The sequence below is a fragment of the Pseudochaenichthys georgianus genome, chromosome 3, assembly GCF_902827115.2.
Source record: "Pseudochaenichthys georgianus chromosome 3, fPseGeo1.2, whole genome shotgun sequence".
Lineage (NCBI taxonomy): Eukaryota > Metazoa > Chordata > Actinopteri > Perciformes > Channichthyidae > Pseudochaenichthys > Pseudochaenichthys georgianus.
The window spans coordinates 7012910-7026319 of record NC_047505.1 but is presented as its reverse complement, the minus strand read 5'-3'; the positions used below and the strand labels follow the sequence as shown (position 1 = coordinate 7026319).

The 13410-nt window shown below is 40.6% G+C and overlaps 1 protein-coding gene across 4 annotated transcripts in view; it reads left to right on the top strand.

The window, feature by feature from the left end:
• The window catches only part of ano1a (anoctamin 1, calcium activated chloride channel a), a 98748-nt gene that overhangs the window by 18441 nt on the left and 66897 nt on the right, over nucleotides 1-13410 (top strand). For all 4 annotated transcript variants that reach the window (XM_071206120.1, XM_071206122.1, XM_034105966.2 and 1 more), the window contains 3 exons: nucleotides 6490-6837; nucleotides 11322-11420; nucleotides 12121-12272. In XM_071206120.1, the coding sequence (XP_071062221.1) occupies nucleotides 6490-6837; nucleotides 11322-11420; nucleotides 12121-12272 (599 nt within the window). The remainder of the gene's footprint in view (nucleotides 1-6489; nucleotides 6838-11321; nucleotides 11421-12120; nucleotides 12273-13410) is intronic.

The following is a 13410-nucleotide window of genomic DNA, read 5'->3' as shown; positions in this document are numbered from 1 at the left end:
GGGTGATTCACGACCGCTCCATTTTTTTGAATATGAGGAAATGACCTGCGTAGTCTCTCCCAGCATACACGCGGTTTGATTGGCTAGCGCTTGTACTGTCAGATTTGCATACGCTGGATTTGATTGGCTGATGCCAAGCATCAAGCCTCAAAAGTTGAAAATTGTTCAACTTTTGATGCCGATAGATGCTCGTGATGCTTGCAAAGCCATGCTCCCCACAATGCAGTTCGGCGAAGTTTAAAAATCTTCTACGTCCCCTTAAATCATTCATCATTTCACATCAGAAACCATAGGACATTCAAAGGTGACGCACATAGCTGGCACCAGGACCATGGGACACGTACCTGAAATACTAGATCAAACTTGTTTAACTTGTTCCAACGATGTGATCACATGAGTCCTTCCTTCCTGCAGATCTGCTGTAAGCTAGCTTGCTAACGTACTGTAGATAACGTAGCCATATTAAATATACTGAGTGACAAAACACTTACAATTATAAAACTGACTAACTCTGCCAACAGTGACACTTGTTTAACTGTATAATCTTGGAACATCAACAACCCTTTCCGTGCTTTTGAAAACAGCTGCAGCTGTGACACGGAACCCTTTTTAGTGTTTGCGTGGTGTTTTGAGCTTGGGCGTTTTTTCATTTCAGCGTTAATTGGACTTGTTTTTGAAAGTGCAGCTCATGTTTCTCCTCATGGAAATGTGTTTGGGCATTACATCAGCCACCGTAAGATAAGAATGTACACACTAGAGGAACAAAGAGAACAGCAACATGCCATCTGAAACAATACAAAAAGAAACTGGAGCAAGGCACTAATTATGTTTTAGGAATTATACTCAGAGGACGTCTTGGTTAAAAATGTACTTCTGCTTTGCAGCAAAATCAAAGCTTTCACTTTTCCTCTAGTGGGATTAGTTATTTCAAAGAGTCGCTTTCTCACTTAGATCTTGTGCAATTCAGCTTCCGAAATACGGAAGAATGAGCCACTTCAAAAGCTGTATACACTGAGGCCAGTGGAATGTACAGTGGAGTATGACAATGTTACATGTTGTTAACAAGCTTCTACGTAATGTTGTGAGCACCGTAAATGGGATTGTTCTTACCTGTTGTAATGTACAGATATCTCTATCATAGAACGTTCTGCATTGCCCTTGCCTATCTGGGTTTGTAATAACGTACTGCACATTTATTATTGGCACTGCGGCCAAAATTGTGATTGAAAGCCTCCAACGTGCAAAAAGACAGTTCCCAGTGCTGCTCACGCTGCTGCGAAAAACATTATTGACTTGAACACTGCTGGCTCGTCTCAGCCTTGAGCTTATTATGGCTCAGAAATCTGTCTGTGTGTGTGTGTGCGTGTGTGTGTGTGTGCGCGCGTGCGTGTGCGTGGGTGGGTGGCTGTGTACATGTGGAAGCCCAGAGGAGAGGAGAGCCTCATTTCCCGGTGGCTTAGTGAGAAAAGAGTTCCTATTGGTGAATGATGCATACACCACCACATCCTCATGCGCCCTATGAGGAGCGACCTCTGACCTTTGCTGCTATGACTACTTCCTGTTGAGAGAGGGCTAAAGATGAGTATGTGTGTGGGGATGAGGCAGGGGGCTGCAGTTTACACACACACATTCACACACAGCAGACCCTCCTGATACTGGTTCTTATCTCCCACAGGATCAGTGGGTCGGTGGCTGCAAAAGGAACAGCTCTTCCACTCATGCCCGCTGTGTCAATATTACTTTTGAGTTTTATCGTTGAGAGCAATTCATCTTCAGTAAATGGCTCTTGTATTGGCCATGCCACTGTCTCTATATCACTAAGTAAACATCCGATTTGGATATCAGCAGCTTTTAATGCCATGACACATTCCCATGCAGGATTTGCTGCCTTCAGATTTGCGTATTCTCGTCACTCTAGGAGTTCACCTTTATTTGTACTGCTTTAAAGCTGCATGTTAACTGATGAGTCATCATCACATCACATCACATGTTACTTGTTAGATGCTTTTATCTCAAGCGACTCACATACTCAATACTGTGGGCAATCCCCACAAGAGCACTTTGGGGTGAAGTGTCTCAGGGACACAACGACATGCTGACTGCAGTGGGGTTTGAACCTGTGATCCCAACACCAACGCACTAACCCACTGCACACACACCATCACAACCAGACACTCAAAAAATAGCTTTCTCCAAATGCCAAATGCTCACAACACTATAAACACAAATGCAATGGGTCAGTACCTGTAACCACAGCAATGTACACACACATACCATACAGTATACACACCACGCAGAACCAGAGCAACACCATTCAGGCTAAATAGTGTCCAATATTCTTTTCGCTCTGTTTTTGGTCTCCACCAAGTATTACAAGAAAATCTCTGCCTAATTTGCTATTAAATGCTTGGCTTTGTTCATCAGCTCATTTCTGACTTTGTCTTTCTTAACTTAAAGCAACATTAGAGTGCCAGTTTTAGTGCTAGGTAGCATGCTGAACCAAGATAGTCGACATGGTAAATGGGTTCCAAAACATCCTCTCTAATTTTCAACATCAACTTCTTTTTAACTGTGCAAACAAACAAACAAACAAACAAACAAACAAACTCTAGCCCTAAACTTGTATCTACTTTGACATTAGTTGACTTAACCAATAAAGCTGCTAGCATGGCTGTATACTCTTGTTATTGGTTAATACCCGCATTATCTGGTAGACTATTTGTGGAACAGAATTCCTTTTTAGATGCACATGTTTACACAGTATAACCCCCTACAGTATTTGTTTTGACTGTGTGTGTGTCTCCTCTATTGGCTCCCTGTTGTGACCTTCCTTGTTTTGGTGACGCAGTGACATCACTTTCCCCAAAGCGTCATCAATTCTCATGTAATGTAATCAAAACAAAGATGTATCCGTCAGCACGCCTTTTGTACTGCGTGTCAACTTTGCCGAGGGTCAGTGCAAGTCGCCGAGGATCTGTGTGTGTTTGACCCATGTGTGCGTCAGAAGTGTGTTACCATAACCTCTGCCAGCACACACACACACATTCTAGCACACACTCACGCACACACACACAAATGTGAATAGCCTGAAGTTTAGTTACATTACATTACAGTACATGTCACTTGTTGGACGCTTTTATCCAAAGCGACTTACATACTCAATACAGTGGGCAAATCCCCACCGAAGTGTTTGAAGTATTTCACCGCATTTGCTCCTGTGGGTAATGTCCACAGTATGACATTTACATGTCTAATATGTGTAATATGTAATTGTAAAGCTCTTTGAGCACCTGTAAAAGCGATCTAATAAAAAATGTTATTATTATTAAGTGTCAATCAATCAATCAATCAATCAATCAATCAATCAATCAATCAATCAATCAATCAATCAATCAATCAATCAATCAATGTTTATTTATATAGCCCAATATCACAAATGTTACATTTGTCTCAGTGGTCTTCACAGTTTATACAGAATATCAGTATGACAATACGACACCCTCTGTCCGTAGACCCTCACATCGTACAAGGAAAAACCCAGTTTAAAGGGAAAAATGGGAGAAACCTCAGGGAGAGCAACAGAGGAGGGATCCCTCTCCCAGGACGGACAGACGTGCAATAGATGCCGTGTGTAAATTGAAAAGATAATACATTTGCAACATAGGTAGTCCAAATGTTTGGAAATGCATGTGTGTATAATAGGAAGATGAATCCACGAGGATATCCATCCAGGACCTATGATCCAGGACCACAGCCACGACTCAAGATCCAGGGCTCGCGATCCAGGACACAGGACAGCAGGATCATCCATGACTCCGGATCCCAGCGTATATAGACACCAAAAAGAAAGACATTTGGGGAAGCTGGGTTAATCGGAACATGAGTGTACACGGGTATAGACAGAGAGAAGGAAGAAGTAAGATGTCCCCCGACAAACTAAGCCTATATCAGCAAAACTAGGGGCTGAATCTAATCAGCCCTAACTATAAGCTTTATCAAAAAGGAAGGTCTTAAGCGCACTCTTAAAAACGGATAGGGTGTCTGCCGCCCGAACACAAACTGGAAGCTGATTCCACAAACGTGGAGCTTGATAAGAAAAGGCTCTGGATCCCATTGTACTTTTAAAGATTCTAGGAACAACCAACAACCCTGCATTCTTGGAACGCAATGCCCTAGTAGGACAGTAGGGTATAATGAGTTCTTTAAGGTAAAATGGCGCCTGCCCATTAAGGGCTTTGTAGGCGAGAAGAAGAATTTTAAATTCTATCCTGTGTTCTATAGGGAGCCAGTGTAAGGCAGCCAGAACAGGAGTAATGTGGTCCCTTTTCCTAACTCTGGTTAGTACACGAGCCGCAGCATTTTGAATCAGCTGAAGCGACTTGATTGACTTCTTAGTACTCCCTGATAATAAAGAGTTACAATAATCCAGCCTATAAGTAACAAATGCATGGACTAGTTTCTCTGCATCGTTTTGAGGCAAGATATGCCTGATTTTTGCAATGTTACGTAGATGGAAGTAGGCGGTCCTTGAAATTGATTTTATGTGGGCGTTAAAGGATAAATCCTGATCAAATATAACACCAAGATTCCTTACAGTCTCACTGGAGGCCAAATTAATGCCATCCATAGTTAGTATGTCTTTAGATAATTTGTTTCGTAGATTCTTCGGGCCAAGTACAATAACTTCAGTTTTGGTCGTGTTTAACATCAAAAAGTTTAAGGTCATCCATGTTTTTAAGTCCTTAAGGCAGTCTTGAATTTTATTTAGATGATTAATTTCATCAGGCTTGATTGATAAATATAGTTGAGTATCTTGCCCAGGGACACAACAACATGCAGGAAGGCAGGCAGGCAGCTTTGCATGACATTCTTCTGGACGTGTTGATAGTAAGGGTAGTCAATCCCTTTAAGACAGTAGTCACGGCCATCTTGGTGACGTGTGTTGTTGTGCGAGACCAGAGATGTAGTTCATTGAGTGTTTCATATGTGTAATTCGTGGCACAATTCAAACGGGATCGAAAGATAATCTTTCTCTCTCCATTGACTTCAATACATCATTTTTCCGAAATAGGGTCCCATGGAGCTCCACCGGAAGGGGAGGGACTTTGCCTCGCTATAGTAACTCAATGAGAGAGTAATGTCGAATGTCAGTACAATTGACCAATCATATCTTCCCTCTAAATGGGTGGGCTTTATTTTCATGGACTTTATGACAAGTTCCGCCCGCTGTGAAGCACAAAAACTATTTGTTAAGGAAAAAATGCCTATACTGTATAAAGAGGTACAGTACATCGCTGCACCATCAGTGTCTGATTTATTAAAACAACAACATTGTAACTGAGAAACATTTATGCGACATTTCAAATGTTTACAATACATCACTAAATTCATGGCAAACCAATTTTAACATCATGCAATAACACTAAGACGACATTCGTTGCATTGAACTGATCTGTTTAATAAGTTGTACTAACAATGTAGTGAAACATGGGCTTGAGCTTCACTGAGGATCTTTGTCATTCTGACAGGGAGGCAAACTGCAGTTATTACACTTAGCGTTTTGAAATATGTGTAACTCTGTTAATATAAAACCCACACTGCTCAAACTTCCTTACTTTTCCCAAAATGTGTATATTTATTCATTTTAATATGAGCATTTTATGAGCATGGGATTTTGACCCCTCATTCCTCATATAAACATATGCATAATGCTGCGCTATACTTTGTGGCCACACACCGTTGCCTAGCAACGCTTGTTGTTTAGGTGTCCTTTGATAAGCAGGCAGTCATATAATTAACTAGAACTATCTAGATCTGATAGATTTGGACATAAACGCGAGTGAAGTATAACCGGACGCGAGAGAGATCAGATCAGCTGCTGCTGACGGAGAACACGCAGCTCTGCATGATCACAGCTCAGCCGCTGTGACGGACCGTTGAGTGGAGCAACATTAAATACACTAAGAGTTAGACCTAACACACTTAGCTTGTTTATCTACTCTGGAACTAGCTAAACTAGTTATACATATATGTATTCTTTACTGTCGGGTCACTTATTACAGGTTCAGCGAGCTGCACGAGACTGACGGGCTGTCAGGAGAGGGAGAGGAAAAGAGAGCACCCGTTTATTTCCCCCATTTTATTATCCAGAATTACTGTAAACCTTTGAATAAAGTAGTTACTATTAGTAGTTTGTTTAAATGCATTACTTATGTTGTTTTTTTCATTAACATAAAATAAATCTCACGTACCCCCTGCAGTACTGCAACGTACCCCTAGGGGTCCGCGTACCCCCATTTGAGAACCACTGTGTTAGATAAATGCACAATCGCAGACATTGCTTTGGTGTGACAGAAAATATTTGACCACAGTAAAAACAATGGAGAGATTGTTGACCTTGTTGTATTTTAACTTTGTCCTTCTTTTTAAATTAGATGTTTATATATAAATAAATCTAGTAATTTCCCTCTTTGCCTGTCTTTCTTCTAGCCAATGAAAAATATGTATGCGGATGACGGCTCACCTCTGTCTTCACGACTTGGCCCATACTTCTCTGACGGACGGCGCCGGGTGGACTACGTGCTGGCATACCAAATCCAAAAGCCTGCCAGCATCCGGCGCCAGTCCTCCAGGTTCGGACATAATAACTTCATCCGACGGCTCCGGCGCAGCCTGAGCATGAGAAGCAGCCGTGCCCCCCTGCAGCCAAAAGAAGACCCTGAGATCGCCGCCCAGGATCAACGGACTGACTTCCATGAGGATGACAAGCGCTTTCGGCGGGAGGAGTTTGAGGAAAACCTCCTGGAGACGGGGCTGGAGCTGGAAAAGGACGAAGCGGTGAGATATAAATGTGATTTGACAATTGACCTGTCTTTCAAGGTTTCAGTTGTTGCACTATACCTTTGCATTTTACAACAATAACATTGGCAATACTTGAAATTGTTAGTCCTATTTGAAACTGACTCCATGCTAAAAGGCTAATGCTAAAGCTGCATGTTCCAGGCAAGTCATCCTGAGCATAACGTTGTTATCCAGGTAGATTAGCAACAATGCCCTTGGATAGCAGTGTTTACCAGTTAAACATGGTAAAATAAGAAATACAAGATCAAACCTTTTTTTGTATCCAACATAAACTTCTTTGTCTGCTTAGTTTACAAAGTATATTATTAGTTTTTTCTCCTGGAAAATGGAATTGAGTTAGAGTAATAGATCTGAAATACATTTCCATTATTTCTTCTTATAAGTACCTACCTGCTATAAAATAGCTATTATACACTCTTTCTTCAGCAACATTTAGGATCAAAGTAAGTCCAAAGTGTCAGCCATTGAGAAAGCATTGAGTGTACTAGTCCCTACTGGTCTGAATTAATGTCTGCACACTTTAGTGAAAGAGCTTGAAGATAGGATAGTATGTGATTTTGTGCACAGTTTGTAATATTAGGTGCTCATTGTGTAACACACGTGTGTACAAAAGCGTATGATGATAATAAAATAGAGGAACTAAATAAATACAGATACAATCTGAAAGAACAGGAACAATAATCATATTACTAAAAGAGAACAGAATATTATGTGTCACTGAGTGTTCAACAACACTAAGAGGCTGTGCTTGAGCTGGTATAATAAACAATGTTCACCAGGAGGATTTAGCTTGTAAGTGGGCAAATATTTACTAATTAGTGTTTAACACAAAGTACAACTGATATTTGACAAGATGGAAATCGTTGACCCGTTTGTGGCACGAAAAGTAATGTCAGAGGACTGAATACTTGCAAACATATTGTGCAAAACTGTGAGAAGTAGCAGAGAAAGAAAATACATTTTGCCTTTGATTCCAGCGCATATTAAGTAAGCAAGTCTGGTTTTGATTGGCTCTAGCATGAAACTTAATAGGCGCTTTCACACCGGAGTACTTTTACCCGTACTTTTCCCGTTTAATTCCGATAGTGCCTGGAATTTTGCGTTCACACCAAAAAGAGAACTTTTACCCCCATGTTTAGTGCCTGCTAGAGAGGTGGTACTATCCTGGGAGAAAAAAGTATACCAATTTCTGATTGGCAGGGCGAATTGCAAACTACGCCCGTAAAACTCTGAAAAGTTTTGGGAAGCCGTCATTGTATTTGCTGGCATTAGCATTATTCAGGCATGAGAATCACTCACCTTTCGGCAAAATTCGCCGTTTTGAATCCAAAATAGGTCGTTTGTATGATTCATGTAGATCTGCAATAAAAATATTTTTGGGGTATGGGGGGGGGGGTCTGGGACCCGGAGTAATCTGCGGCCGCGAGTTGTTATGTGCCATCATGACACGCATGGTGTTCTTTTTTTATATATTATAATGCAGCGCGAGCTGTGTGCTCGAGTCTTCCTGCCTGTCGGCTCTGCTGCTCCGCGATGATGGTCTAGCTTCAGCAGCCACATTAGCTACGGGTGCGTTCGTTAATATTAACTGTGCGGTCCGGAGTCACTGTGGCACAGACTGGCCCGCTGGTGAACAGCTGTTAGAACGGGCCGTTCAGGTGTTCAGAGCAGAGCTCCCTGTCGGAGCGCAGAGCGTGATGTGCACTGAAAAGTGTTTCTGTCGCAATATTATCGTTGAGCTAGCTAGCATACATTGTCACTATCTGCTAATGTTAGCTTTAGCCTTCGTTTTCTAATAGTTTTTTTTTCATAGGCTATAAACGGAGGTGGTATAAGTATAGATCTTGTACTTGAGTAAAAGTAGAAGTACTCAGGTCTTGTACTTGAGTAAAAGTAGTAGTACCAGAGTGTAGGAATAGGAATACTCTGTTAGTAAAAGTACTGCATTCAAAATGTTCCTCAAGTAAAAGTAGAAAAGTATTCTCATCAAAATATAGTGAAAGTAGCGACAGTAAAAGTAGTCGTTGTGCAGATTGGTCCATTTCAGAATAATATATATGATATGTTTTATAATGATTGATCATGAAAGTGTTCTCAAAGCTGGTAAAGGTGCAGCTAGTCTGAAGTACTTTGTAGACTGCAGGGTAGCTGGTGGATTTACTCCAGGTGGAACTAAAGTCTGATTCAACACTTGATTAGATTTCACATCATTCATCCAGATCTGTGAAGTAACTAAAGGGATTAAATACATGTAGTCGCGTTCTGGCGATTTACTCGGAAGGCTTCAGTAGAAGCCAGTCCCCAACTCCGGGGACTTCCGGCCGGGGACTTTGGGCGGCAGTATACGCCGTGAAGTGGTTTGCGGCCTGCCAGTAAACCCAAAGCAGAAGAAGAAGAAGTGACGTCAGCGGCTTCATTTGACTAATCCTCCCTCAGGGAACTTATTCCGGTGTGAACGCGATCTGCACTTAGTGCCCTGGGGGCACTAAGTGCGGCAAAGTACTTATGAGACAAATTATGTTGTTGCCTTTATAACTTCAAAGGAAAGGTTTATTTTAGGCAATGTATAGTAGTTCTTCTGAGTATATGCTTACATTTTAAATACTGATCAAATTGGTTTAAGGGTAGAACAGACTGATCTATTGACACTCTTTTTAATTGAATCCCCCTCTTTAAACCTGACTCCAGAGAATTACTCTGGAGTTTATTTGTACATCTTATCTAAACGTGGATGTTTGGTCGGCTATATTGTTAGAAGCTCTTGTCTCACTGCTGAGCATTGGCTACGTGAGTGGACCATGAACACGGGGACTATGTTTTCATTAACAGTGAACCAGAGCTATTTGTCATCTCCTCGTCCGGTTTCTGTAGAAAAGCTAAATGGGGGGAAATTGGCTCTTAGCACAATGAGTCATCCAATACAAACCTGTGACATAATGTAGCTTGATATTTAACACATTTAAAAAAGAAAAAGAAGCTTTTAGCAACTCACAGTGTCAGGAGATGTCACTCTAAATGGTTTGAAATGTTTGGGCAAACTTTGGAGAAGGTGAACTATGGAGGACGATGAAGGCAGGAGTGTGCCTAAAGATCATATTCTGTAGGCTGATCCATGATGGAAGCCTGATGATAGATACAATTAGGTTTACTTTTTCAAGTCCATGGTTTTCATATATCTTGCCTTTGGGTTTTTATCACAAAATAATATTGCCACTTTTGAAGGAGACTAAAATCATAAAGCTGTGTTTACATTTTGCCCATTTAGTTTAAGTGTTGGTGGTGTTAGGTTTGTTCATGTGGACTAGCATTGACTAAGAAAGGTATAAGCCCATGTGGAAGTGCCCTAAACCTGCATGTTGTTTCTTAATTGATTTATTATGGTCTGTTAAGGTTCCAAATGCTAGTTTCAAGTCTTTTTGTAAATATGGTTTCTTTGAAAGTGAAAAATACGTTAAAGCATAGGCTAACTTGTGAGTGACAGATCCATTCAGCCCAATTTTGTATATCTACCTTTCACCACTGCATGGCTGCTGCATATTCTTTTGATGACAAATCCGGTTACGTGGACATTAACTCAAGTCTGGCTTGAAGGTGTCAGATACAGCACTAAGCAATAATTGAACTACTTCTTAAAAAGTGCAGCTATGTTCTAAAATACATTGTTGCATTCTGAAAAATAAATAAAATAACATTGTCTCTTATTGACCTGAGTATATCAACCAACGTTCTGTATTTATCTAAGCATATACAGTAGCAGAGGCTTTTGACAAAAGCTTAGGGTAGCTTGCTCTTTTTTCCCCATACATTTGTAGTCAGACCTGATTCAAACACTAACTAAATGATGCATTTAGATGTACCATAATGGCTGTTTTTAATAAACAAACATATAAGCCCAATTGCCGGATCCTTCCAGCTGCAGCAACCTTATTTCACCACGGATTTACTCTATCAGGCATTACACACAGAACATATTGATTTTATATTTAAATCTCAGTGATGTATACCGTTAGTCAGCTAGTTGGAATTTGGTGGTTATGTATTTCTGTATCCAGACAGGTCAGTGTGCCGAGCTGAAGTGTGTGAAGTGAGTCTGGCAGTGTGCGAGTGGTTTTACATAACAGCGGGCCTAGAGGCGGCAGAAACATTCCCATATGCAGCAATAAAGATGTGAGGTTTTTTGCAGAAATAGCTGCAGAGGACTTTTCTTGGACTATACAAGTAGAACAACAACTTTCTGTTCTGCCAGCTTGTTTGTTCTGATATGTCAACAAAATATGCATTATTTATAGATGTGGTTTTAGAAAATAATGAATTGTCCCAATTTGATTTATTCCGTTTATTTCTCAGGGACATTGCATATTCATGAACATGACCGTGAATATATTATTTACTAACACAAGGCAGTTCAAAGTGGGTGCAAACAGAATATTATTTTAATATCCAAACTGTTTGTATTTCAGACTAAGATCCCTGGAATTGGCTTCTTGAAGATCCATGCTCCTTGGAACGTTCTGTGTCGTGAGGCTGAGTTCATGAAGCTCAAGATGCCAACCAAGAAGGTACTCCACCCATCAGTCAATCGGCAATTTGTCAAATGCATTATTTCCCGTAGCTTTGTCATTAGGCTAATTGAACTGGTTCCCAGAGCTGCACTGCTTTGTGACAAGAGTGAAGACACATGTTTCCTGTTCTGAGGCCAATTTGCAGTGGCAGCTCAAACAAGCCTTGTAATGTTCATTTGATAGAAATCCACCGGATTGCTAAATGCATCAATAACCAGTGGAAATGTGTTTAATTCCATGTTTATCATGTTTTCTGTATTTACTGTATAATGGTAGTGTGTGTGGCAAGAATCTCACTACATCTACCTTATCATGAATTAATCAAAATTAGAGGTTTTGCAAATTGGAGCAAAACACAAATATACAAACCACATTGTCTGAATATTGTGCATTTCTGTAGATAAATACCAGATTAAAACCTCAGTAGTCAGGATTTTAGGTTCAAACCTATCCTATTCTTCAATTAGACATATCTAATGGTTCCAACTAAGTCAAGAGCTCTTCATTTAGTAAATGTCTCCTGCAAGGGCCTAGTTTAGGTCCCATTCTGTTCACTAATTACATACATCCTAATCTGGCCATTGTAAACATAGTCTGCTTTTGAATCATTTGTATCCTATAACATTTTAAGTATGCAGTGGAATAACATGCAGTCCTCTGACTCCAGCTGAATGTAGTTATGTGACCTCCCCTGCAGGTCTACGAGGTGAAACAAAGCAGTAATCTGGTGGAGAAGATCCGACTGTTCATCCACAAAGTCACAGCTCCCCTCCACCCCAAAGTGGACGCCAACCGGCCACAAAGCATCAAGTCCCTCTCTCACCCCTTCTCCAGAGAGAAGCAGCATCTGTGAGTCACATCTCTTTCTGTCCGTACTCTTTCTAACACATGTAGCTGTGTGCATCTTTGCTATGCTATGGACATGCTAAAAGGATTGAACACATGTGATGCACACTCTCTGACAGAATGTTTACAGGACACTTATACATTGATGCAACCTCATTAATGCACTTGTTTCACAATGGAAGTTGTGAGGTATATGGGACGATTGTCATCATAGTCAAATGTAGCTTGTTATCAGTCTATCCACCAGCAAATCCATAGGCACAAAGGGAACAACGCCTTTGCCATAGATTGATACACTTAAAAGGTGTCACTTTGTAATATGTTAATATGAGGTGTTTTTGACATCTAGTGTTAGGAGTAGAACTGATATAGATAGGCCTAAACCAAAAGAAAAAGAATATAAATATAAGTCCTGCAAATGGTCTCAGGACATCTCTATTTACTGTGGATTGTTAAGTTAAAATGCTAAGATGTTTCTGACCATGACATCGATGTTTACATCAGCATTTCAGTCCATTCCAAATATAGTACACTGGATCAACACAATAGAACTCTGCAACAACACGTTGACCATTGCATCCGCCCAGTTAGCGACTAGCTGGTGAACAGAGTGGTGCATTTAGCAGCTAAATAAACATTATTTTCTCAGGACTTGTTGAAGAGCAAGAGTTAAGAAAGTAAATATTGGACCTACATTTGTCGCGTGGACACATCTTGATGTGAATACTAGTGTTGCCTGGTGTGTCATGGACGCGGCAACTATTCACGTATACAGTAGTCTGTATCACCTCCACATGTGGAAGCCTGAAAGTGCTGATACACAACTTTGAAATATCTATAGTTACAGTAGTTTGCTAAAGGACTCAATGTTATCCAGGTTGCTGAAGAAACCGTTATCTTTTACATGGGTGTAAACACTATTGTATATAAATGTGGGTATAAGTGTGTTTAGATACAGTCATAGATTCAAAGAGAATGTTCCAGAACACATCGTTTACCTCTGACCTGGAGTGTTTTGAGATGAGTTGGTTGCAGAGTGTTGGAGGAATTATTTATAATGTTGGTCGTCCCTTTAAATATCAGTAAGCAGAGCCGTGTCTGCGAAGGTGCCATGTATCAACTGGAGTCTGCATATCGTAGG